Source organism: Chroicocephalus ridibundus, chromosome 18 (genome assembly GCF_963924245.1).
Source record: "Chroicocephalus ridibundus chromosome 18, bChrRid1.1, whole genome shotgun sequence".
NCBI classification, from domain to species: domain Eukaryota; kingdom Metazoa; phylum Chordata; class Aves; order Charadriiformes; family Laridae; genus Chroicocephalus; species Chroicocephalus ridibundus.
Window position 1 is genome coordinate 2,289,562 of NC_086301.1, and position 26,121 is coordinate 2,315,682.

The window sequence follows — 26,121 nt, forward strand, 5'->3', positions numbered from 1 at the left end:
CCAGGTGGCTCAATAGGAAAAGGAGGTAATAAGAAGCTAAGCCCTGGTCTAACCATTAACCAGCATCAGAGCTGAAGCTAGAAGCCAAGTGTCTCTGGCTTCCACTCACCCCTGTTTCATCCCTTAGGATTTTGACACAAGAGGCTAAGCCAGTGTGCTCGCTGCTGGGAGCTTTGATAAGTTGGATGCTTTGTGGGGTCTGGCTGCCTTGGTTAGGGCACTGACATCGAGATTGCAGAGCCAGGCTTTTCTGGGATGAAGTGGATGATTTCTGGAGATAGGTAGCTGGAGTGTGCTGGACAGAAACATCACTCCAACAGTTTGATGTTTAGATCAAGGCTTCCCATACCTCTTCAGCTTCTCTCTTCATGCAGTGAGCTAACAGGGCCTCTTTGTGCTCCAGCTCCCGTTCCAAATCCACCTGTGAGGGGAGTAGAAGAGTTAGCCCAAGGTAAATGCCAGGGCATCAGTGCCGCCCACCTGCTCCATACCTGTTGGTAGCTGGCCTCAGAAAGCTGCCTAAGCATTTCATCCAGCTTGGTCTGATGCTGCTGTAAATGCCGATGCTTCTGGCCCAGTTCTTTCTGCAACACAGTAATTAAGAGAATCAACAGGACACTAAGGCTCACAGATCATCTCCCCATGGCAGGGAAAGTTATGTTGTCTGCCAGGATCAGTTTCCTCTACAGGCTGAATTACACAATGTGCATACTTCTAGCTAGATGTTAGAACTGAGCATCAAAGCTTTTTTTTTTTTTTTATAAAAAAGGATCAGTCAGGTTGTTTTTGCCTGAGTCCCCTTGCCCAGCAAAGATCCAATACTGAGGCCAGACAACTGTCTCAGAGAAAATGGATTCCTGAGGGATCAGTAGACAATCAGGTGACCCAGCCTAACCTGATGGGCTGCTGCACAAGTGTTAGATACTCAGAAAGCCATCACTGAAAAGCCATGACAATAACAGATCTACTATAAAAAGCTGTGGGCAGAACACAAAGAACATCTCATCCCTACATCTCCTTACAAACATCCATGGCTATTGCAACTATTGCAAATTCCACAGTGCCATTCCCAGAGGTGACTGAGTGTCAGGGAGACAGCAGTCACATTCACAAAACTGAAGAACCACCAGATGCTGCCCCCGGCAAAGCCTCCAGTGAAGAGAGGTTCCATTACTTTGTATTCTGCCAGTAGCCGGTTTCTCTCTTCAACCTTCCTCTGAAGGTCAACCTGCCGAAACAACACACAGGTGTCAGGTAGGTATTCCTGGAGAGTTAGTGTCAACCCCTTGTGCTAGTGGGTGACCTGAGACCAAATATCTGCAGAGTTCAGGGAGCTGGTGTCTAAGGATGGCAGGACAGTTCTTTCCTTGCCCTTCTCTCTCCAGGGAGATACTGTACACAGCAGCTCTACCCGTCAAAAGGCCACTTACTAACCCAGGGAACACAATGAGGAAGGAAGAATGCAACTATACTGAAAACATCATGGGAAGCCCCTCCCTGTTTCAGCTGAAGGTCTTGGGAGGACAGAAACTGGGAGGGAAGAACAAGAAACTCCAGTGAGTCTCACAGGTGGCTAGTAGACTGTGTGCAGTTTTTACTGTACAGAGACCTTTGACTGGTCATTCACTATGACCCCAAGAACTATGCTGCAACCACCAACTCCGCCCTGTGGCTGCTGGAGCCCTCAGGGCTACCAACCTCCTTCTAAAATAATCTAACCCTCAGCAGCACAGTAACTCACATTCTGGTTGTGCAATTCCTCCTTGTCCATGTTTGCTCTCAGAAGTTCCTGCTTTAGCTGAAGAACTGAAGCATCCTGTTGAATCAGCCTTTGCTGTAAAGCATCCTAGGAAAAGATGTTATCTGTAGGAAGGTGCAAGACAGAGGCAGAGACCCTTCCCTAGGAAGTGAGTGACCTAGACCAGGGGCCATAACACAGTGGGGCCACTCACAGGGCTGAAGTGTTCCCAAGGGCCTAAGGCAGCAGAAGGTATATAGACGTCTGCCCAGTGGGCTCTCAGTCCTTCTGCCCTTCTCTTACCCAAAAGTGATTTCCCTGCCAACATTCTAGCCATCTGGGACAGAAGGATTCCTGTGAACTTCCTGCTCCAGAAGTGGCCTGACAATTTGCTCTTATGGAAGACAATAGCACTGTCTTTGGAGGGTCTTTTCAGGGGCCTATGGCTAGTGTCTCCAGTCATGCATCTGCAGCATCCAGAGGGCAGAAAGAGGCCAACATCAGCCAAGGACCCAAGGAAACTTAGCTCTCAGTGTGACCTAGTTGTGCAATGAAATTCTCTTTGAAGAGGCCAAAGTCGGAACTAATTCTGCACCTTTCACTCAGTGTTACCCAGAAGCCGAAAGCGCTACTGTGGACAGCTACTGCTGTTTGCTTCCTTCACAGGAGCCTGACAGGCAGCTCTAAAAATACCTCTGCTCAGGAGTAAATTATTAGTGTTCAGAACTCCAGAGGAAGAAATTGTGCATACAGGAGTCAAAGTTGTGAAAAATGGTACAGCTGAATAGGACAAAGATACCTCTGTGGTCTTCTTCCTCCCTCTCAAGAATGAGTTCACTGGGCGTGCCCCTGCTGTGCATACCCCAAGACAGAAGTCGGGGCGGGGGGGAAGGGGGCGGTTGGGAAAAGAGCCATGGGACCCAAGCAGGCATCCTATGCCTTGTAATTTGTTTAGGGGAAACAGACAAAAGAGGGGCCATTTGACCACAATCCTACAGACAGAAACAGAACCCAGGAGACCTAACTCCTTGTGCTTGCCTTAACTGCAGTCTCTCCCCAGAGCCAGAAACAGACCATAGAATCCCCCACCTACAAGTCCCCTAGAACAACTCCCTGCACAATCTGAGATTCCTCAGAGGTATATGGTTGCTGTTGACTATACTCGGGCTGCAGCAGATTCTAAAGCTTTACTGTTTATATTTGATGAAGTGCCTCTTTCCTCACCTTTATTCCCTGTAGGTTTCGAGCTTCTTGTTTGTATCTCAATAGCTCCTTCTGTAAATGCAACACAATTTGATTAAATGGTATCTTGTTACCCCTTCAGAATCAACCAAAGTCAGTGTTCTCGGTCCGCCAGACACCTGCTTCACAGATGCCTGTGAAAGCACATCCCATCTTACCCACAGATCAAAGAGCATGTCAGGCTCTGAGCTATTTTAATGAGTTACAAACATGACAAAACAGTTAAGCAGCTCCCTAAGGCTCTGCTATTAAAGCCATGAGAGAAAAAGATTGCCTAGTCCCCCAAATCTGTCCTTCCGGGCAATGTCAAATACTTCTCTCCCAGTGTCAGAACTGGTTCTGGAGACAGCATCATCAGAAAGCTGAACTAAGGCAGGCTTTACAGGGCAGTCCTTAGCTGCATTTGTTTCCTACTTGAAAGACTGTTTATATTCAGACATCACTAGAAACTTAACAGCTGTCCTGGATAAGGTTTTGAGAAGCTAGTACAACCTGGATCTCTCCAGCTTCAAGAGCATGCAGGGGAAAAAAAAAAAAATGTATTTCAGGGCTCATTTAAATTCCAGTAACATTCCCACTCCCCCAATCAAGTAGGACAGAGGTCTGCAAAGATCTCTTGACCCAAAATCTCTTTCCCCTTCATCTGTCCCTCCACTAACCTTTAGGTCTTGATTTTCTTCCACACTCTGGTCCAGGCGACTTCGGATTATGATCTGAATGTTAAATACCATGGTTATTATTGTGCAAGACACCTGCCTGTGGCAAAATAGTGCCAAAGTGCAGCTTTATCAGAGAAATGAAGGTACAGCAATGTGCTCACCAGCTGCTCTTCGGGGCAGGCTCCATGTTCACAAAGTTCAAAGGACCCTTCCTGCTCATCCTCAGGTAAAGATCCATTGAGCAACAAAGCCTGGGAAGATGAAGGGGAAAAAAAAATCTCCTCTTCAGGGCTTTCAAAGGAAAACAGTCTAGATGCAGCTCTGGCTAACAGTCATTCATATCAACAGTCTCTAAACAGTTTCATTTTCCATTTCTGCTGACTTATTCCCCTCAAAAATAAGTAGAATTTTTCAGGAATGAACAAGAAGATTTGTCTCCTGAAAAAGCTCTCCCAGAGATATCTGTCAGCCAATACTCTTCCCCACAGAAAGGCACCAAACAAGGACAACAACTCAGATTTTCAGGGAGTGAAGTCTGTCCCAGGTTTCAGTCCAAGGGTAGTCTTCACTAAATAACAAATTTGATGTCTGAAGCGGAGACTGAACCAGGTTTACATTGTAAGGCTTCTCTTCTGGAATGAGACTAAAGCGTCGCTTGCTGAAAGAGGTCATTCTCCTAACCACACATCTACAAAAGACTTTAGAAATAGTATGTTCAGGGAAGCCTAATTCTGTTCTACACTACACAAGATCAAGACACATTCAGAACTGTTGTCCAAGTGAGTGCTTACCCACACAGAGAGTGAAAATCTTAAGCTACGCCTGTGCTTGAGGAAGGCTATTAGAAGCACAGTATTAACTCTTTCAGCAGCTCCAAGGTAGCCTAGATGTCTGCAGGAAGATGCCAGAATTCCCACAGTAGATTGAATCCAGCCTGAAGGAAGTGTGCACTGTAGGAAATGTGGCTAGCAGGACCAGGCCAGATGTATACCATGCTGGTTTTCTCTAGCTGGTGTTTTTTTACATTGACCTTTTGTGTCTATTTCCAGGACTCAGGCCACTTGGTATGTGCCAGGATGTTGTATACAACTGGATGCATTGGAAAGAGTCATGCCTCTTTCTTTCAGTTAGCTATTTCATTTCTATTTAAACTCCATGGCTAAAAACAAAATATCCCATTTGCAGCAATACTTCAATTCAGCCGCAGAAGACTTCAAGGCTGACAGGTCAGGTTCTGCCTGCTGAAAGAATCTTCCAGCAAAGAGCAGCAACTGCTGCCAAATAGCAATCTGTATTCAGTTAATGCAAAAGCTCTTTGGAAAACTGTTTTCTGAGTGCATCCCAAAGTCCTCCCAGCAGGACACTCAAGCAGGAATCACACTGGAACATAAAAAACTGCCATGGTTTTAGCCCCTTATGGGGTATACATATTTCAATCAAACTCTCATGAACTGGAAGCTCTTAAGTATTGAGCAAGAGGGGGAAAATCAATTAATCAAATCCAATTTCTTGGCTAGCAACATCAGCTGGCTCTTCCTACTTCCAGGGAAAGAGGGGTGAGCAGCTGGCATTGCTGCCCCTCGCTCCTGAAACACGGGGCCCAGGGTTGGAGGAACAGAAGATGCCAGTTCCTCCAGTGCTGTCTCTCCCTGCTCCTACTGGGCACATAATGAAACTGGATTTTACCAGTGAACCAAGAATTTTTTTTTTTTTTTTTTTTTTTGAGTCTTTTGTTTCCTTTCCATTGTCCAAAGGGTAAGTGCCTGCCCCCGCCCACACTCCACCCTCTGCTCTGGCTGTCTATGCTTCTCACACAATCTCCGCTTTGTTTACCGACACATAAATATTTACAATTCAAAGCCAGCATGGTTCCCAGCACAAACAGAAAGGAATATTCCTGAGAGAGTTCAGAGCCTTTACCATATGGATCAGGGGCTCTACTCCCCATGCAGAGTCAAACACATTGGGCTGAGGGTCATTTGGTCAGAGAGGGACTGAAACAGGCAGCAAGGAAAAGGTCCTGCAAATAAATAGTTGTGTAGAGAATGTGGTATAGTTCAGCCTAGCTCACTGAAATTCAGACTGATGCAAGCCTAGGTGACCCTGGATCAGCTCTGTGAATCTTGACTGATTTCCTGATGTTCCTTGTCTCTCTGCCTTACTTCCCATCACAAATCACAGAAAGACTGCCCTATTCTCTCAGGCTGCTAACAAAACCCGCAGGCTGCTAAATGCCCTGGTGAAGAAGGGGAGTCTCAGCCCCAACACGTGGGAAAACACTGCTGCATCTTTACCATTTTGCATAGTAACATATGTGCTTTGCACAGTGACAGCACATACAGGAGTTAGCATAGCATCACAGGACAGGGGACCAAGCCAGTGAACCCAGCTAGGATCTGGACTCCAACCAAAAGACAACACAGGCATAATCACCTTCTAAACACAGGCTTTGCCTTATATTCTCTACAGTGGTTCTGCTCTTACCTGCATTCAGCATGCCTTTTGCCCTCTCACAGTCCACTTAAGTTACTATTAGCGAATATCACTGATCTTCAGTCGTGACAGCAATAGAATCTTCCTCTCTCTCTCCACACCCTTCTTTCTCCCTCCCTACTGAATAAGAGCCTCAAATCCTGTCAACACCAAGTTTTTGGAGAAGCCTGAGCTAAGAAAAAGAAAAGACTGTGTCCAAATTGCACAGACTGATGTTAAAATCCTTTCTCTGAAACCCTAGTAAATATACTGGGGCTTTCCTCCTTTCCCAGGCTCTCTTAGTTAAGCATGCTACACAATGATGGGGGACAGGCATACCCTGCCCCAAGCAAGACTGTGGCTGAATCCAGCTGTCTTCTAAATTGCATCTGGGACATTGGAAAGGACAGTTTTGGCATTTTCCATTCTGCAAAAGGTGACCAGCACCAGATCACAATTGCAGGAGCCAAGAGAGCCTAAACACTGCAAGAAAGAAAGATGTCAGAGTGCTTAGTCAGTAGCATTCAGTTGCTGGATAAGGTCTCTGCTGGCTGCAGCCAATATACCCTAATACACACTATCCTCACTATCAGAAATAACTGCTCATTCATGAGGAACTCATCCCACAGGGTGACACACAGGGAAGAGCCACTGTCCCTATTTAACCAAGGTGACCCAAGAGACCAACTGACTTCTTGCACAATCACCCCAAGAGGCCTCATTGGACCAGGACTCTTATTCAAATCTCCGAGTTCCAGGCCAGTGTCTCAGCTGCAAGATAACCTGTTTTCCAGCTACAGTTAATAGGAAAAGAAATGCATGTGGAAGGGAATGCTGGCTGAGAAGAAAATCTATTACCTGCAGACCTGAAATCATCTTCTTCGCTTCCTCCATTTCCTTTTCTAAATGGTCTTGTTGTTCCAAAAGCTGCTCTTCCCATGAATTCTCCAAATATGACACAGGGTTCCCTGCTTGCCACTCAGGCTGGAAATGAGATTCTGTCTCTTCTGGAAAAGAGAGCAGCTGAATGTGGTCATGCCAGAGAGAGGAGCCCAGAAGACTTGCACCACACAACAATTGCCTGCTGTTCGCACTAGCTATCACTAACAAACCAATATGTCTTCTAGCCAGTATCAAGGAAGTTGCTACAGGTGTAACATCTTGTCTAATCTCAAGGATTTATGCCTCATTCTTTATGCAAAGGAAACTTTCCTGCACACACATATATAAAAGATAGGCATCCTTCTCCTTCGTTAACTTTGCTGCATCTGATTCCTCAGTACTGGAGATTTCAGAGCACATCATAGGCAACAATGTGCTGCATCATGCGTGGTAGAAAATACCTAAGGGGAGAAAAGCAACTCTGGGATTTGAAGAGCATGTCTTAGTGTTAGAGGGTGCACCAAGGACCCACTGAAGGCAACATTAAACAGTATTTCTACTTGTCAAATAACATGGCTTTCTCAAGGTGGAGAGCATACCTAATTCTGAAAAAGACTGTTCTCTTAATAGCAAGTTTAATAGACTTGCATGCCTTTTCTGCTCCCCACAGCATAATCTGTATCTCTGGTTAACTATCATCCGCTGGCTGGACCAGGAATGTAGATTTTATTTTTTTTTCTTCCCTAAGAAGGTATGAGGTTTGATGAGGAGAGGAATAGCAGTGCTTGTTAGCTAGTTGAGCAAAACTGAAATTTATCAATGTAAGCTTCTGTGCATCTGTAGACCTGCAGCTGCAATATCCTACTGTATGGGCAGCAAGCAGACACAGTACCACTAAGAATTTAAGGTACTGGTCACAGCCAGTCAGCTACTTCAGCCACTGAGATAGTCTGTCTCCTTTTGAAGGAGCACTGAAGCAGGACCCTTCTGTCTAAGGCAGCAAAGCATTTCCTAGGAGAGCTTCTGTCCTTTGCTCTTGGGATGGATGCTAACTAGAGAATTATTATTAGGCTGCATTCCTGAGGAGGAAAAGAAAAACCCACACTTTAGGAGCTTCTTTGAAAATCTTTCCTTCAATCTGCATGAAAATTTTAAGTGTATACTGACTACATTGTGGGGCATTTGTGGCAATACAGCAAGGACTTCTCAATGCAAACACCACAACAATATTACAAGTGTTCAGTTCCTTGCAAAGAGACACTCAACCTATGTATGGATATGACGTAAACACAGACCCTTACACAAAATCAAGTTATGCACCATGGGCTTGGCAAGCCCACATGCACTCTTTCTTTAAGGGAATTTCAAATGGTTTTTGTTATTTTTCAACATGGCCTAATGAGACTGTGATGAAAGCATTCACTCTACAGTGAAAATTATATATGACCCTTAATCCTTCTCCAGAGCTTTTCATTTCCCGAGCATTATTTTTCAAGCCTCACAGATATTGCCATATTATGGCATTATTGTAGTGTTAAAAGTTTGGGGATTTACTTTTATGTGAACAGATACTCAGCATCACATTCTCTACATTCATTTCAGTCACTGGGGAACTTTTCAGCAAGTTGATACAAACAAATCCCAATGAAAGTGTGAGCTGTAAAGCATTATCTGCAAGGTACCTGTTTTAGTTTCTGTTTCCTCAGTGTGGATGATCACAAGTCTTTCCTTCTCCTCTGATGGGGCTACAGTGGATTCACTCTTTGCACTATGGATAGGACTGGGCGATGTAAGACTGCAGAGGAAAGGAGAACAGTTACTTCTAGTGCCGATCAACATCATCCTCATCTAAGATAAAAGTGAATATGCAGTCAGGCTTGTTGAAACTAAGAATTATCTGCATACTAGAGAAGCCATTAACAAACCAAACTGTGAATGTAACTTTTCCATTACTACATCAGTGTCATAGCAGGCTAAGTGATAAGTAGCACAATGTGTCTCTCCATTTTCCTTAACAGAATGCAAGTTTGAGACTGCCACCACAGAATTCACACACACTCACACAGGGGTAAGACCACGCTCTACTGAAGGTCTACTCAGAAACAATTACTTATTGCAAACCTTATGTTCATACTGCAAGCTGAACAAAAAGCTACCCTGGTTTGCCTCATCTCTTGCTTTCAGAAGCACCTCTTCATTAACTTGAAATTCCCAAGTGCAAAATACTTTTCAAAGTCAGATACCACTCATGTTCTTAGGTTAAAACTTCTTGAAAATACACACGTATTTTCACTGGAACTATCTCAGCTGTGAGATTCAAGCAATCTTTTTACAGAAATTCTTCCTAAATGTATCACCCAGACAACAGGAAAAGGTGGCTGAAGCTCACTGACCCATTCAATATACCTCTAAAGTCACAGGAACTAATCCATGCAAGTGTGAGCAGGAGTTAATTTTTCATTCTCCCCAACACAGAAACAAAGGACAGAGAACAAAAAGAAAACAGTGTGGAAATAATATAATAGGTTTAGAAAAATAAAAGGCTTTGACAGCTTATCTTCCGCATCTTCCCAGCACTGCTGCTACATATTCCACAGCGCTCTCAGTATCAGAAAAGCCTTGCAATAGAGATGGAAATTACTTGCTAGCAGCTCCTGTCCGATCCCACAGCCAGTGCTGGCCTACTTCTCATTTGCATTACAGACCTTCAAGCAGTCTAGTTTTAGTGGTCCAGACTCAATGGACTTTCACCATGTTAAAGGAAAAGACGAATGCAACTTAATAAGTGAAAGAATAACCATGTTCTAATGGCAATCTAACAGCTACAGTACCTGTTCTTTCTTGCCCAGACAGGGTGCCCATGATTGATAAAGGGGTCCAGGCCACCTGGCTTTGCTCAGGGATTCACCTTCAGGAAGGCTAACTCCATTACAGCAGTCCCTGATTAGGCACATTTTGTACTCAACATTTGAAACCAGCCCCCTCCTGCTTGTTGCTGAATGAGTGCAAAGCATAAAAATTAAAATAAGTGGGAGCCTAGAAAGTACTATTGGGTTTGCATTATATAATAAGGGTCAGAGAAAAGCATGAAACTTTCAAACAACACAGGTACAAACAGGAAACCCAGCTGAGCTAACATGTCCAGTAACTCAGAGGGATTTTACTTCCTTCTAGGAACAGAACTCGATATACCCCCTGCATATTCTCAGCTGATACTCTGAATATGCCGTCAGCCTGATACGGCCACTGAGAAGTGCACTGCTGGTTCTCATCCATGCAAAAGATGAAAAGAATGAGAGCTGTCCTAGAAAAACAATATTAGCAACTGTTGGGTGAGAAGGTGGTGAAACTGAGGCATAGGCAAGAGCAGGGAACTGGAAAGCAGAATGAGCAGGACAAAAAACCAAGGGGATACAAAGCCTGGAAATAACATTCCTCTGTTCGAAAGTCTGCTCCTCTCAGCACTGGATTCACAGCCCAAAACAAATACCAAAGGATCCCAGCTGGGGCAGGGGGTGGGGTAAAGTAGTCGATACAGCTCTCCACAACATAGACAGTTTTGCAGATAATTTCTTAGGCATTCCTATGTCCACAATCCCCTTTCCAGGCAGTTTCCCTATTTTAAAAGGCCAGTGGGTTCACATAGCATCAGTGACCACCTCTCAAACCATGCCAAACAGTGAGAGTGCCACTGAGATGCACTCAAACGACGCAGTAGCACAGGTCACGTTGCCTTATACATTAATGCCATCAAGTTAATGCTGGAAACATTTTTACATTTTTTGTATCAGTCACCAAATCCATCTGAGTAGGAAATATCCACCAATGCAATTTGTTCTTTAAAGTACATAACAATTTGTGATTAAAGCATGCAGAAATAAATGCTGGAAAATTAAAGCTATTTAAGACAGATTTATGATGCAAACTGTTCCACTTTATTGCCTTTACGAGCTGATTTCTTAACCCATATCCTTTCTCCACTGAGTCTCAGAGTTGCCAGTGCCTGCACAGTCAAGGCTTTAGGGCAACAGCCCCAGTGTAAGTCTGAATTCTCATAATTTTAATAAAACCCCCATCCCTGCTGTTTCAAATGACAATGGCAACCGTCGCTCACCATTTGACCTGCTTCCCTCCCATGATCCCACTTTAACCTTTCGCCTCACGGAATCCGTTTCCTGGGGAGCCTCACGATTCTGGCTACAGACATGCCTTGTCCCTTCACATGCTCAAAATTCAGTGCAGAAGACGCCAGCTCCTGTCAAACTACTGGAGAAATATTTGCAAGCCAGACCGCTTCACATTAGCTGAAAGATTCACAGCAGGAAAAAAAAAAAACAAACACAACACTCAGGGTCTTTGCAAGAAACCGTCAGATGGCAGATCAGCAGCCCCCACACACTTATTTGATTCCAGAGCCAGGGAATTCTGCAGCCTGGGTTTTGCTTTTGCTGGTTTTTCTCTCAGGTTATTTGTCTCTTGCTGCTGCATTTTGGTCAGCTGCACACCCAGTTGTTTTCATCACAAGGACTGCAATCTGGATTGCCAGCAGTGTTTTTCAGCCCATTCTGCCCTTAGACTCCAAGCACCTGCTGCAGAAGCCAACAGCCAAGAGAAGGTACTCCTGCAAGCAGTAGGTTCCCTGCTTTTCCAGGTGTGGATGCGGTCTCAGAAGAACGCATGCAGCACTTCCCAGCCCTATGCGCGGCTTCCTCTTCCTTGCTATCTCCAGCTCCCTCTCCCTCCTGCTGTCACACAGCCTGTGCAAGGCAGAGCCTTTTCTCTGAGATGCCTGGCTCAGAGTGGGGGAGGGAAGGCTGATGGAAGGGGAGGGGAAAGGGAGATGGATGGGTGAGGGGCTCCGTGGCCTGGGAATCCATCTGATTTTGGCAAATTTTCCATGAATCATTTCAATTGCCTTTGCTTATTAGAGCTTTTGTCTCTGGGAATTCTGTTATTCAGGCTGCGAGCTCTCTTACTGAACAGTTAATGCAGAGATGAGCTGATGCTAGGCAGGGGATACTGCCCTGGGACAGACACAACAGCAGCACAATTAGATGGAGGGGGGTGGCTGCAGTTAATAACCACATATCTCACTAATAAAAAAAGGGTCTTGTTTCTCCCAGGCAGCTCTCATAACTAAGGTAGCACGTTTCTCTCTGGAAGGAAAGAGAAACAAGGATCTTGTTTTCATCATGAAGCCTGGTGTCAGCAGAAGACAGACCCAGGAGCTGGAGGTCAGATCGCTCCCAATTTCTTTGGGTCAATCGCTGATCACTTATGTAAAGATTCTCACCACACTGTGTCCTATCAGCAATGATATCACGATTACCACAGGGTAAGAGAGTTCATGACATTATGCAGAAAAACAAAATACAACACGAAGTTATCTAGGATGTGCAGAGAAATTTTCACTCACCACCAAAATACAGCCATACATGAGCAAACAGCAGTTACCTGACAATCTGTTATAGGGTAGAAGAGTACATATAAAATACTACAGCTACCTTAAACTGAAGAATGAGTGGAGGGAGCAGTGTATTTCACACTCTGTCCTACTGAGATCATGGTTCAAGAATCAACACCAAGTCATTATCCATGAAATCCTGTTGCCAAGACCAGAATTTTTACGCCTCTCCTAGAATGACAGCTTCAAAAGTACACTCTCTACTGACATCACGTGGAGGCAGTGGTCCAATACTGGCTCACATGGAGTTCCCACACTTTTCCAAATGTGTATGTCTGTATTTATAAACACGACCTCACAATGATACGTAGCAAACTTTAGGGATAAGTACGAACTATTGTATTTTTTTTTCCTCTGTTGGGCCAAGCAACCTTAATTCTCAGGTACAGGGAGGCCTCTTTGTACAATGGAGCATCAAAAGTGGCCTGGGAAATCCTGTGGAGTCATCCTGCCTGCTGAGAAACTGTCAGTGGCAATCTGTCCTAGGAAAATAAACCTCATCACTCCTGAACAAATCAGGGATGGAGGGGGCAGCTAGCTGAGGCACTCTCAGGGAGCAGCTCAGGCAGGACAAAGAGACAACAAAGCAGACTTGGGGTAACACTGAGGACTGGAAACTGTGAATCAAAGAGCTGCAACTATGCCCATGCAGCTCTGCTCTCTTAGTCTGTTACAAAAGAAATTAAATAGAGCAAAGCATCGTATCCAGAGGGAGATCTAATATGTTCATTTACACGGTTCTTTGTCTTAAAGCTAGTTTCTTGTTCTCTGGGGAAAAAAGGAAAGGCTGTCCTTTACTATGAAGGTATCCACATGGCATCAGGTCCCCTTCATTTTTCTTCAAAAGCCCCTTCAGCTACACTGTCTCTCCTATATCCATGAAAACAAACAACACAGCCATGTGTCTTTCCTCTCCCATCTACTGCTCAAGTAAGTCGGGGCAAGAGTTTTGACTTCTGCCCCAAAGCAAAGGGTAGTAAGAAGAGCTTGTAAGGCACCAGTGTAATGTGTTGTAACTGGCACACACTGCTCAGGTTCATAGCTGCAAGTTGTGGCACCTCCTATTGGAAATGCATTATATGCTGTTATTCTAACCAATCCTGTCTTCTACAGGTTTCATTTCCTTAGAAGGCCTTCACTTGCACCAGCATGACCTTGATTAACTAGTGCAGTCAAAGACCCCAGTCAAGGCTACAGGCTGTTCATAATACAGAGCACATACTTCTCAGGATCCAAGTCCTGCTTCAAAGGGGAAAGTCACCTCCAATGGAAACCATACTGAACTCTGACTTTCAGGCTTCCCAGCAGTATGCAGGAGATTTTGCATTAAAATAATTAATGTCGCACTTTAAATTGAAGGTGAAAGTCTGGGGGATGGAAGGGTAAATTAGATAACTGTAAATCTACAGACAGTTAAAGGTAATGTATGAGGCCACAATGGCAATCAAGACAAAGCTGCAGTGTTCCCCCAGGACCATATATCTGGATTAAGGACTGGTGTGTTCCTGTCACTGCTGTTCAAATCCACATGCCGCCCCATTGGCATCTCTCTGCAGGGCGTGAGGTTTGTTGGTTTAAGTTCCTTTCCTCCACATCTTTTCCATCAGCTCTGAAATATTCGTCTTTTGCACCCTAGCTACTCTGCCCCTTTCTTCCTGTGAAGCAGGCCACAAACTCCATTTTGCCATCCCTCATGTCAGCATTCCCTCAAAAGGCTCTACCTATACATTCAGGTTCCCAGTAAAATCTTTAGCTGTGTCTTTCACAATTCTATTTCCCTGGTCTCACTGAGGGACACCCTAGAGCTTTAGACAACTGTAATTCAGAAGTTCCTAGCTCTTATCTATGCAATCACATCATTATGAATGAGATCAGTTTTATCTGTGGGAGAAATGGCAGTAAACCACTGCTTCCTGTTGGTTCCTGAGGCTTCATTCTACAGATCAGGCAGAAGACCATATGCTGGGAATTGTCTTTTCTATCAGAGCTAACAAGATCACAGTGATAAGAAAGGGCACTCTAGGAAACGCCAGACAAAAGACCACGAAGGGATACATCTTGGCAATCAAGTTCCTTACCTGGAAGAGTGGGACTCCAAAGGCAGGTTCTGTTGCCCTTCATACTGCTGCACCAGTGCCCGGACACTCCAGTAGGGGTTTTCAATCTCCTCATCCATGCTGCCATTTCTGGAGATAATAATCATAGAATGAGGGAAGCATCACTTGATAGGAGCAGAAATTCTTGTCTCCAAGAAGGAGGGTAGGAAAGCCAATGAAAGGAAGGCAAGAAGGAAGGGACAGCTAGAAAATTGCCAATTAAGAAAATTCTCCTATTTGGGAGCTCCGTCCCATCTTCTTGGTGTGAGGGAAACACAGGCAAACAGGCCTTCCCCTTTTAAACTCATCCCCAATTCTGTGACTAGAAAATTACAAAAGCTCTGAGAAGGCAAGGAAAAGAACAGAATTTGCAAATAGCACAAGGATTGGCTTTTCTGAAGAACTCCTGGGCCAAGGTCTTTACAAGAGAAACCTTTAACATTTAATTTTTAAACAAAATATACCATTTCAACCTCATTTCCAAACTTCTTCATGGGTACTCCCTTGAGCCAATATAATATGGGCAAGTGACCTTCAGTTGTATAAACTAAACCCTCAACAGACCACCATCTGGCTTGCATTTAAATGTCATTACTAATATTATTATAATCCACATAGCACCTTTTGCAAGTGTTAAATCTGCTTTTCTGAGTTATACATTCCTCCTGTACATGGATCATTTTCCTTCATTATCACCAGAACTCCTCCACTTACATGGTAGGCCGCATCAGCTGATTAACAGCGCACAACACTGCATCTGTAAGCGTAACATTGGGGTGAACAGCAATATAGAAAACAGAATGGACTGGTACAACAGGTTCAATGCCTCAATTCTGGAACTGCTCCTAGATCTGTAACCAGTACCTGTGAATTAAGACCTTACTTTTGCTTCACTTGAAATGAAAATGTCTCCAAGTAGACAGCATCAAGAAAGGACACTGTGCTCAGCATGAAACAGGGAAAGTGAGGCAACAGTTCCCTCTGGCTTGGCCATAAAGAACTGTTGTTTTCCAGTGAGATAACAAAGATCTAGCAGTTACTTTGCTGTTAAACCTGAATAGAACCTGGAATACCTGCAGTCTTCATAGTGAGGCAGCCATGCTAGGACAGTACTCCCCTTTGTTAGGCCGCTATCTATTTATGTTTCAGTAAGACAGCAGTAGTTTGTCTCTATTTGTTTGCACAATAGGAGAACTACCTTACACCAGACGTTGTCAGGATAAAGAGGCATCTATTTTACAAGAAACTCTGTCCATCCGCTAACATGGCCTGACCTCATATGACCAGGGAAAACTTATTACCTCTGTCTGTGCCGGAAAACATCCCGTCCGGATTGCAAGACATCTTGACGAACATCTGCCAGAGCAGCCACTGCCCCTTGGGCCACTGCAGCAGCTGAGCGAGGCCTGTGACTGGCAGACATTGCTGACAAGCTCTTCCCCGCCATGCCAGCTGGGCTATGATTCATTGCTCTCCCGGAGCCTGGTTTGAAATGAGCAGCTAAGGCCAGGATCAACCTCATGATAGATTTCAAGTTCCCATCAACAATATCTGAAAAATGCAAATAAAGCCACGAACAATGCCATTAACACAAAGTCCCACCACAGCTGTATGTGACCAACATGCATGAATATAATCAAACCCAGTGGGACCATGCCAGTAAACAAGGACTATGCAAAAGACTGCATTACAGCACCGATGTTTTACAGCTCTGCTTGTTTTGTACAGAGCAAACTAACTGCCACCTACAGGTGACAAGTTTAAATGCTTTGAACAGACCTGAGCTTTCCCTCGATGGTCATTTCCAGGTAACAATCCAGTAGCTTACGTGACAGCACGTGATTTATTACTGAATGCTCACTAGAAAAGTACAGCAGATACTGAAGACTGACACTGTATGAGCAGTCACTTCAACTGGCACATGGAATTTGCCTTTTTTTTTTTAAATACTAAATACCAGAGAGCAGAAATACAGTTCTTTAGCAATAGTGTCCTGTACCATAAAGTCTTTGTAGCACCTTGCAAATATTAACTAGTCAGATTTAATAATACCATACTAGGCATTTCCCCCAGCATAAAAACTAGCTCAAACACATTGATCTCAAGTTCACTGGAAAGATCAGCCATTCTTTCATACTAGGATTTCTCAAAACAATTTAGTCAACTGAGATACTCAAAGTCCATTAAAATAATAGGAATAGAGTTTCCAAATATCAGAGGCAGCCTTAAAAAAAAATAAAATCATAAGTGTTGGAAGCATGAATACTGGTTATTACTTGCTTTAGTATCTGAAAAATCAGAAATAGCCCAAATAAGTCAGTGACTGTTACCTCCACATCATTCATGGAGAACATGAAGCCAAGTTTGTGAATCATTTGAAGTCCTAGAATGAGTCAATGTCAGAACTATGACCAGAACTCTGGAGCTTGTGTCCCAGAGTCTCATGCCTGTATTCTATCCTATGGCCACATGACATCATTTCATTGCATATCCAATTTGATACCTTTGCTTATATAAGATTTTTATCAATGTTGCTATCATTTCTATAGTCATGAGCTCATAACACAACTTGCAACATTACTGAAAGAAACAGTACAGCCACCAACCTGCCAGTAGCAGCACTGTGGGAACAGTACTCATTACTCTGTATTTAAGTTCTAAGCTTCTCACCAAGGCCTATAAACCAACAGCTTGTACTCTTCTGCTAACAACAAGGATCAGGCACCGCACATAGTCCATCTCAGCATTTTCCCCTCTTTCTCAGCTGAAGGCCCACAGACAATCAGAACTGTATCCCCTCCCAGAACAGTCAGCAAACAGTAAGGATCAGGGCATGTCTTCTACCCCATAGATCTATGCACATGCACGCACACACACCAGCCATCCTTGTGATACATGACTAAACCATGCCAGACACATGATTTCACATATTGGTTCTCTTCCCTATTTACAGGCCATGAGAAACAGTATCCCAGGCTTCCAGTGGACCAGAAATATTTTCCTATGTCTTGTTTCACAGTAGCAGGTTTATATGGCCTTTTAGTGAAAGATTCTGAGTTTGTATTCCTCATCATACCATTATTTGATCTTCTGACTGCACAGTAGCAGGAGAAAGACACTTTGGTCTCTGTGCACTGTGCTGCTACCAAAAGCAGTCAAAAATGCAGGATCATTCAACCAAAAACCTGTTACTAAACCACAGGTGAAAAAACCCAAAACTCTCCCACAAACCAATACACTATCTGTTTGATATGAAACAAAGAGACAGGGCTTCAACAGATAAAATAATCTGTGGTGACCACATGGGGCACATACCTTTTGCTGATGTCTGATGCATGCGGATCTTTTTTGATGCCACAAACTGTAATACTTTCTCCACATTTTCCCTCATGTCCTGCTGGCTGGTGGGGTTGACCTGAATGCCATTCAACTTCTCACCAGCTAAAGGAGTTAAAAAACTTCATTAAAGAAGAACTGAATTGTTTGGTGCTGTCACAGGAATTGCTATAGGGGTAGGGCCCGATCTTATCTCTTGTCTGGGTACTGCAAGAGGTATGCATGGCTTCTTGTCCTGCTTACAAGGCATCCAGTACCGGGAACAACTAGGTTGGAGACTGTATTGGGTTTACATGGCAAGGTTTTGGTAGCAGGGGGGCTACAGAGAGGGCTTCTGTGAGAAGATGTATGGTCCCTGACAGGTTTTAACACATTTGTTGTAACCATCTGCTAAAACTTAAGGACTTTAATAGAATTGCTTTATGATTATTTTATTTTAAAGTCACTCATTCCCCCCTGCAAGCTCTGAAACTTATTAACATCTGCCAGTATGCCTGACAGATGTCAGAGCTAACACCAGCCTCTTCCACACAAGATCTAAAACTGCAAGATAAAAAAAAAAAAATAGTGCCATATGGCATTACTGACCTACAATCTCAATGAGCAAAGCAAGAATGACTCCATCTCGGAGATCTTGTCTCAGGTCTTGGACTGGTTTTATTGTTGGCTGCTTCTTCAGCTGGGAATTCACCCAGGCCACATATGCCTGTAGCTGTTGCTGAAAATAGAAAACAACACATTTGCACATTATTGCCATTTCAGGGAGATGTTGCGTAGCTCTCTCACTTTTCTCTTTCTTCTTTATAACCTCATCATCTTTTGCCCTTGAAAACGAACACCACTGGTCTCATCCCAAGGCCTGCTGAGCACTAACTGACATCACTGCACACTGTGGTGCAGCTCACTCCATGCCAGAACAGGAAGAGCAAGCAGGCAGCAGGACAGCACTCATGACCTAAGCACAGCTGAGAAGAGAGCTTTACGTTACATTTGATCTAGGTTGGTAACAAACCAATGCTGTCATCCCCTCATTTTTGGTGCCAGAATTGGTTCACTCATAGCATTTAGTGTCTCATCCACACTATTTTCTTCCACATATCAAGAAAGTAGAAAATCCACAATGCAGAAGCAAGAAACCTTGTGTTATTTCCCGTTAAACTATGCCATCTACCAAAAGAAACAACCAGGACAAGATTTCCTGGAAGCGATGACAGCCTCCCTCCTTAACACTCCCAGCATGGCTCATTTGCAACAGTTCAGCCCCCTTCCTCCATTTCCTTGGAGCTGTATCAGCATTTCTAATGGCCCAATTTCTACTTCTGTACATACGGAAGCCACCTTGCCACAGCACTTAATGCCTGCAAGACCTGAGAGCAAGGAGCACTGCTTTTCTAGCAGGTTATACTGGATACTGCTCTTATAGCCATGCATGTTGCCACAAGGAGAAGACCAAGGAAACAAACTCCTGCTGCTGGTCAGTGTGAGGACCCATCCGGCATAAGAGACTGAAAGGCAAAGAGCAGATTCACATGACTTCCCTTTCCATTCACCTCTCAGTAGCAATTCCATGGCTAGTAGGAGCGCTAGTAACACTGAAATCCCTTTGGGCAGGGCTGGTGTGGTACCTGGAGGGTAAATAAACTTATCCGTTATGGGATTACCTCCCTTTTCATTAAGCTTCCCATTATTGTGCCCATGCGGCGGGTTTTAAGTCTCCGTTCTATATTACCTCAGCAATGACAGAGTTTATGCTTTTACAGCCCAAAGTCACAATTTGATCACAGCTTCACTCTTAATTACCCTGACATAGGAAATCCAACTTTAATCACACCATGGTTCGGTCTGCTGGTTCAGAAAGGTGACTGGACTTGTATTCAATCAGTTCTGCTCACTCAGCAGAGAGATGGAGAGCAGAACAGATATGAGCTTGGGGGACTGCCTGATGCCTTTTAAAAAAAAAAAAAAGAAGCAGAAGTGGCAGATCTGATGCATATTTGCTGGAGCAGACTTGGCCTATCACGTGGATTGGATCTGCATGCTCTTCTTTGGCTGCAGCAGCAATGATGCATGTCAGTTTTGCCTGGCCAATTTCAGAGGTCTTTGTTTTCTACTTAATGCGACTGGGCACAACAGAGAATCAACAAGCCCTGACTTTCTCTCTCTCTCTTGCACAAGTTGATGATCCTGTGTTGATTTTCAGCAGCGGTAACTGTTACCAGCTGCAAAAAGCACCCCCATCTCTTGCAATTTTATTTTAACTGATCATGGGGGTACTGAGGTTCAGTCTCACAACAGTCTAATCCCAGAGCCAGAGAGACCACAAGCCTTCTGCTACACAGATTCAATAAAATTTTAATTTATTCAAGCAAGTACCAGAGAAAAGAGGTAGATTTGTTTATAGTAACACAGCATCATTACAGAAATATCTAGATTCATAAGTAAAAAAGTACCAATAGGGTTGCAGCATGAAAACTGCATCTGAAGTCTATGTAATTTAGAGAAATAATCTTATCACAGTTGTGTTTACTAACTTGTCATTTTTCAAGTCATTTTACAAAGTTCTAAACTGTTATATTACACTAATTCCACAAGCGCGCAGCCCCTTCCAGCCTACAGAAAATTTGCAAATTTTAGAGGAGTTTATATGGTTCTTCCATTCAGACACATCTGTTTTCACTCAAAATAAAAATAGACCCTTTCACTAAGCAGTTTGCTTTCTATTTCTTTCCACTGAATATTCTTCATGCATTCACAAGAAAGCATTTCTGGCAAACTTTTAGTCTCTATCTCTCAAAAGCATGAGAAGGTTGACATTGTTATTATTAGAAAAAAAGTCACTCCTAAATCCCAGTGTATTTACATTTTAAATGATGATTATTAAAAGGAGGATTTTGAGGCAATGGAATAAAGATGTTACCATTACAAAGTAATTTCATACCAGTAGCTGCTGTAATACTGCAGATTTACATTTCATTGGCACACCTACTTTGTTGTTTGTTTGATTGTTTTTGCCCCCCCACAAAGCATAAGATTTTCATGCAGAAGTTCAGATAGTTGGACTGATCAACATTTCCTGATTTTGCATCCAAAACTTAAAAGAACTAATGAATTCAGCAAGAGGCTTGGATTGCTGCAAAGCCAAAATCCCAGGAAGTAAGCTGTCACTTCTGGCAGCTAAAGTGAGCGGTGACTGAACTTACTAAGAAAATAACAGATATAAAAGTTTAGTGACCTAAAAATAGCAAAGTGATGTTAAATGCATGAAGGGACAAAACCCCCAAGCTGCTCAGCAGAAATCCCAATAGCAATTTTTAAGCTAGTGAGTAAAAAATGCGTTGCTTCACCACTTTCTGTGGCTTCCCAACCAGCTGGCATGGACTAGACAATAACAAGGACATTGTGAGCCATGCCTTAAAGCCCAACACCTCCAACACAAGCACAAGGCCTCGATCCACAGCCACAGATTCAGTTTAATGAATGAGACCCATAAAAAAAGTAAAACACTTGTTATACTCCCTCAGAATTCCATTTGTTTCAAAACCCAAGACAGCTATCTCAACTCACAACAGAACAGCCCTGAGTACTACCACAGCAACATAATCTGCTACTTGGATGGACGTAATTCATGGCATCTGTTCTGGAAAGCAGTTCAGGTATCATCTTCCAGCACAGTGAAAACGAAGACTTGCTAGGATGTATTCTGCCATGACAATCGCAGCTTTATGTAGCCTACTCCACAAAAATAGTCCCTAGCCTGCGCTTGTCATTTGTCCACAGAAACACACCAAAAACACATGCTCCATCACCATTTGTGGTTGCAGGCTCAAATGATATGTACGTCCTATCTAGTCTCACACAGTTCTCAGCTCTCTAGTCAACAAGACTCCAAGGAGGAGAGAGAGGTGATTGGGAACAAACGAGGAGGTGGCTGACACATCTCTAAAGTACTCTTCCTTTCCTTCTCCAAGGCTGTCCCCCCTGTGCTTTCACACTTTCCTGACTACAGAGTAGGACATTACATTTTGTGCCTTCTAAGTAGTTAGCAAAAGGAGGCACTAATCCCAGAGGCAGAGCAAACAGAACACAACCCAGACTGAGCTAAGGATGCATAGTGAGCCTTTGTGCCTAGGAGGCTGGGCCTAGTAGTCCCCCAGACCTGCAGAGGTTCCCTGCTCTGACAGCTGCTCAAATTCTTACATTCCTGTTTAGTTTCTGTCTTTCTTGTTGAGGCGAAAGATCCAGTGGGACCTACTACACCAATTCCTATGATGCTGTAACTATGCTACTACAGCTTCCTACAGAAGCTCCAAACTTCACAAGATTAAACAAATCCCTGGAGCTCCCCCTTGTTGGTTTATAACCTAGTATGGCTGACAGCTATATCCAAAAGCAATGAGAGAGGGAACAGCTATTGTTCTATCTAGCTCATCCTCTTCCTTCATAGTAACTGAATAATTCTTCCTTCAACCACTGACCACTCAGGAGTTTTCTGCTTTTCCCTGTATTCTGGTTTGAGCTGTTCAGCCAAAACTTAGACTCAATGAGGCTGACACTGCTCTACTCCCGCATCAGTATTTCTTTCAAAACCAGGATTTTCAGAAGAAAAACATATCAGCCTAGGCTAAGATTCACTGTGCAGAGCACATGTTACTAGGATTATGGTGGAGTTAAGCTTAATCCTATTCAAGTTAACACAGCTTTGTGTTCCAAAAAAAGGCCAGGTTTACCTGTACCTTGTAACGGGAAGAATAGCTCCCTTACCTGAAGGAAACTGGAGCCCAGGTTGCTTCAGCTCCTAGGCAGATCATTGTAGGGTGCTTATATCCAAGTCACTCTGGAAGACTTAAAAGACTTTACAGGCCAGGAGAAGATTTTTAAAGCAAGGTACTAGGGGCCACCTGCAGTTTCAAGGAATTTCCCAATTTGCAGGCACTTCTGCTGGCAAATTACAGGTTAGCACTTCAGTAAGCACAACGCATCTCAGAGCAGGATTTTACTTTGGATAACTTACTTGGCACATACCCTGAAGAAGTGCCTCAGACTGGCTATAGGAGAACAGCTGTGGAAGTCAGGAGCATATATCTTTGTGCTTTCAATTGACAATGATATGCAGGAGGAAAACGTCCTTCCAGGGTCAGCACGTTGTTTTTTTTCTCAGCAGCCATAATCCCTTACTGATAATTACAATTAAGTGTCATTATCCAGTATTTTCCACAGGTGGAGGAAAAGCAGCAGCTTTATTGCAAATCTGCCAGTTGTAGGTGTCCTTGCTATTCTCATTTAACCAGTGCAATTCACCACCTGCTGCTTAGGGCTCATGTTTCACCCCTCTCAACCATCAATCAGCCCAGTCTGCCTGACAATAAATATAGGTAGATCACAATGCCTTGATATGCTACTGTCCTTTATCATCAGTGCCATTTAAATTACACTGTATAAGGTTAATTTTCACCTCCTCTGAGATTAGGATATTGCACATTTTGAACTTGGCCAAATCTTCATTCTTGGACAAAATCATCCTTTAGCAGGCAGATGCCGCTGGCAGACCCGACAATCGTGTTACTGTAAACTCCCATGACACTCTCTGCTTCTAGAAAAAGACTACTTTTCTGCATTCATTTGATGAATTTGAACCTATCCTTACTGTTAGATTTAGGGAATCAGCTTGGAAGAATAATGTTTCTCATAATCTTTACTCTGCTCTTCCTTTATAGCCTATGGACACTGCCCAAGCACCAGGTCTAACAAGGTCAACAATAATAGCCTTCATGCTATGAGGCTGGTCCTGGTATGAAAGACATTTAGTGTCTTATCTGTTAAGAGCAGTGAAACAAATATCTGCAACAGCAAAGCTCAAAGGCTAGCCTCATTGCACCAGGATGTAATGTTTAAGGCCCTGTATAATTTCTAAGCTTTCTGATATTACCTTAATTAGATGGGAACTGTAATTTTCCGTCCAGTGTTCCAGCAGTTAGATTTTTTTTGGTTTTGTTTGAGAAAGAAAGAAGCAGAAAATAAAAACTCACAAGCAAAGAAAATGTTCCTCTGCTCTCAAAGCCAGCAGATTTTTTCTTCTCAGAATTCCTCCTTAAATGTGATTCAGAGAGAGAAGAGCAGCAGATTTTGCTCAAATCCTGGCTGTACTGCTGGGTTGAAATGACAACTGCCCGTGGCATCCTGGCTAAACTACCACTTGTTACTAGGAGGGGAACACGTCTGTGGTCTACTAAGAGAGCAGCTGACTGGCAGACTTTCAGATGCCAGCTGAAGTGGTGGAGAGTCTGTGAAGAATGAAGTTTAGAGCTGAAGGTGTTGTTCACATGTTGCCTGAATGCAAACGACAGCAAGAATTTCCAGGGCCCCAGCTATCCAGGGCTGGGCCTGGATATTTTGTAATTTTTGACTGCAAAGCTTTCCGCATCTTTCACAGTCCTCTACCCATTAATGGGAAGAGCTTAAGTATTAAACAGCAAAGCCCAATTCCATTCAGAAACCCTAAATTCTTTCCACCATTTTCATTTTTACTTCTTATTGCACAGCCAATTGCTGTCATACTCCATTCCAGAGACATACAACTTTCAGTACAGGATGAATAATTCTTACCTGTGCCTATATATACTGGTATTTTATTCATTTAGTGTTGCATTTTAGAATCCTTTTGGAAGAGCTTAGTAGATGCAAATGTAAGATCTCTTTAAACAGCTCACGGAGCCAGCAGCAGAACTCACATCTGAAAGACAGTTATGTTCTGTATTTTATTGCAACCTAGCAATAACTAACCTTGCATCTCCTCCCAAGAAATTGGGCCTAGGTGGGCAAATGGCAAGAAATGCATGTCTGACAGCTTTTTATCTCTCTAGAATCAGAGAGTTATTTAATTTTATTTAATTTATAAATTTTTAGTTTAATAAATTAAATAAATAGTTATTTAATTAATAAAAAGCCTGACGATTCCATTTTCCCTTTTAATATACGAAACATTTTCCTTCTATTTATCTTTTGCGAAGACACATCCTTGCTGTCAGACAGTGATCTCACTTGGGCCTCCCATCTGCCAGATCAGGGTATTTTTGTGAGAGGCATCTAAGTGTGCTTTCTTCAAACAGTAATTTTGCCTGTCACTTCCCTAATACCACATGCGAGCATTGGCCCTGCAATTAATCTGTTTTCTACCTATATATCCTTTAACTCCAATCTCCTGTTTGTAAAAGTCCTGCGATTACTCACTATACCTTCCACACCCACAGTGGCAGTTCTGTGCACCCTTTTTATGTTCAGAAATCTGAAGATGGTACCCGTTCCTTAAACAAATTCACTATCATTGCAAGCAGCAACTACTCCAGAAGTCTACCAGATAGAAAGTCATGTAAAATGAATCTTGCTAGGATGTAGTCCTTTGATTCAACAGTCAGACATCCACACCCCAAAAAGTTACTGCCATTCAAACCAGGTTGCTTCTTTAGGGATAATTTCTGGTACTTTTGCAAGATGTTTTAGTGCCTCTGCATTTTCCCCAGGCTGGTATTTTGAGGCCCTTTTCTCTCACAGGCAGAATTCCTATGCAAGCGTATAAGCAAAAAGCTGAGCCACAAGAGATCTTTTACTGTAAACTGCCAGTACTTTGGAGTGCATGATTCACCCTGAATTATCAAATGGTTCCACTACACCCAAACAAAGTCTAAGGTCTGTCAAAACAAGTTGCACTGAGGCATTCCCTGATGCCTCAGGGAAGAAAAGAAGCATTGTTCCTTATTTAGCAGAATGTAGTCACTAGCCCTTTACAGACAGGGAGAAGAAGGTTTGTAAAGAGACTGAGCACACAGTATGACTCAACAGTGCTTTTTGCAAGAATCTTCCCTATGAAGAAAAGGGGAAGGGACATCAGTGAGCTTGCCTGGTCCAGGATGAAGGGCACTAAAGGCACGTTTAGGACACAGACTGTTCCTCACTCTGCCAATGACTCGCTGTGAGTTTGACAGCCCACTTTACCTCTGTGTGCCTCAGTTTCTAGCTATAAAGCAGCTGTACTAATTTTTATGTTCCTTGTAAAATGCTTTGATAACAATGACTGTTACTGTGGAAATGCACAGTACTACATCCTGCCAAAGGGCAGACACTGCTGTGCAAACCAAGTAATAGCCTGGCTTAGACATACAGTGAACCTCAGGCAGGGATTGAATCCTAACTGCTCAACCCCTAATCCTATATAACAGCAAATACATCCTTCCCTTG

General features: G+C 43.4%; 1 protein-coding gene across 4 annotated transcripts in view; it reads right to left on the minus strand.

Annotated features, from left to right (window-relative positions):
- Positions 1–26,121, minus strand: part of DIXDC1 (DIX domain containing 1) — a 42,010-nt gene that overhangs the window by 7,315 nt on the left and 8,574 nt on the right. For 3 of the 4 annotated variants that reach the window (XM_063355462.1, XM_063355464.1, XM_063355461.1), the window contains 13 exons: positions 18,478–18,607; positions 17,869–17,994; positions 15,855–16,104; positions 14,536–14,643; positions 8,676–8,788; positions 6,970–7,118; positions 3,801–3,890; positions 3,640–3,693; positions 2,963–3,013; positions 1,742–1,846; positions 1,175–1,228; positions 492–584; positions 350–421 (listed from right to left, as the gene is read on the minus strand). In XM_063355462.1, coding sequence (XP_063211532.1) covers positions 350–421; positions 492–584; positions 1,175–1,228; positions 1,742–1,846; positions 2,963–3,013; positions 3,640–3,693; positions 3,801–3,890; positions 6,970–7,118; positions 8,676–8,788; positions 14,536–14,643; positions 15,855–16,104; positions 17,869–17,994; positions 18,478–18,607 — 1,395 coding nt within the window. Of the gene's footprint in view, positions 1–349; positions 422–491; positions 585–1,174; positions 1,229–1,741; positions 1,847–2,962; positions 3,014–3,639; positions 3,694–3,800; positions 3,891–6,969; positions 7,119–8,675; positions 8,789–11,107; positions 11,722–14,535; positions 14,644–15,854; positions 16,105–17,868; positions 17,995–18,477; positions 18,608–26,121 lie in introns of those variants that run through there. The other variant, XM_063355463.1, reaches the window with a different exon arrangement.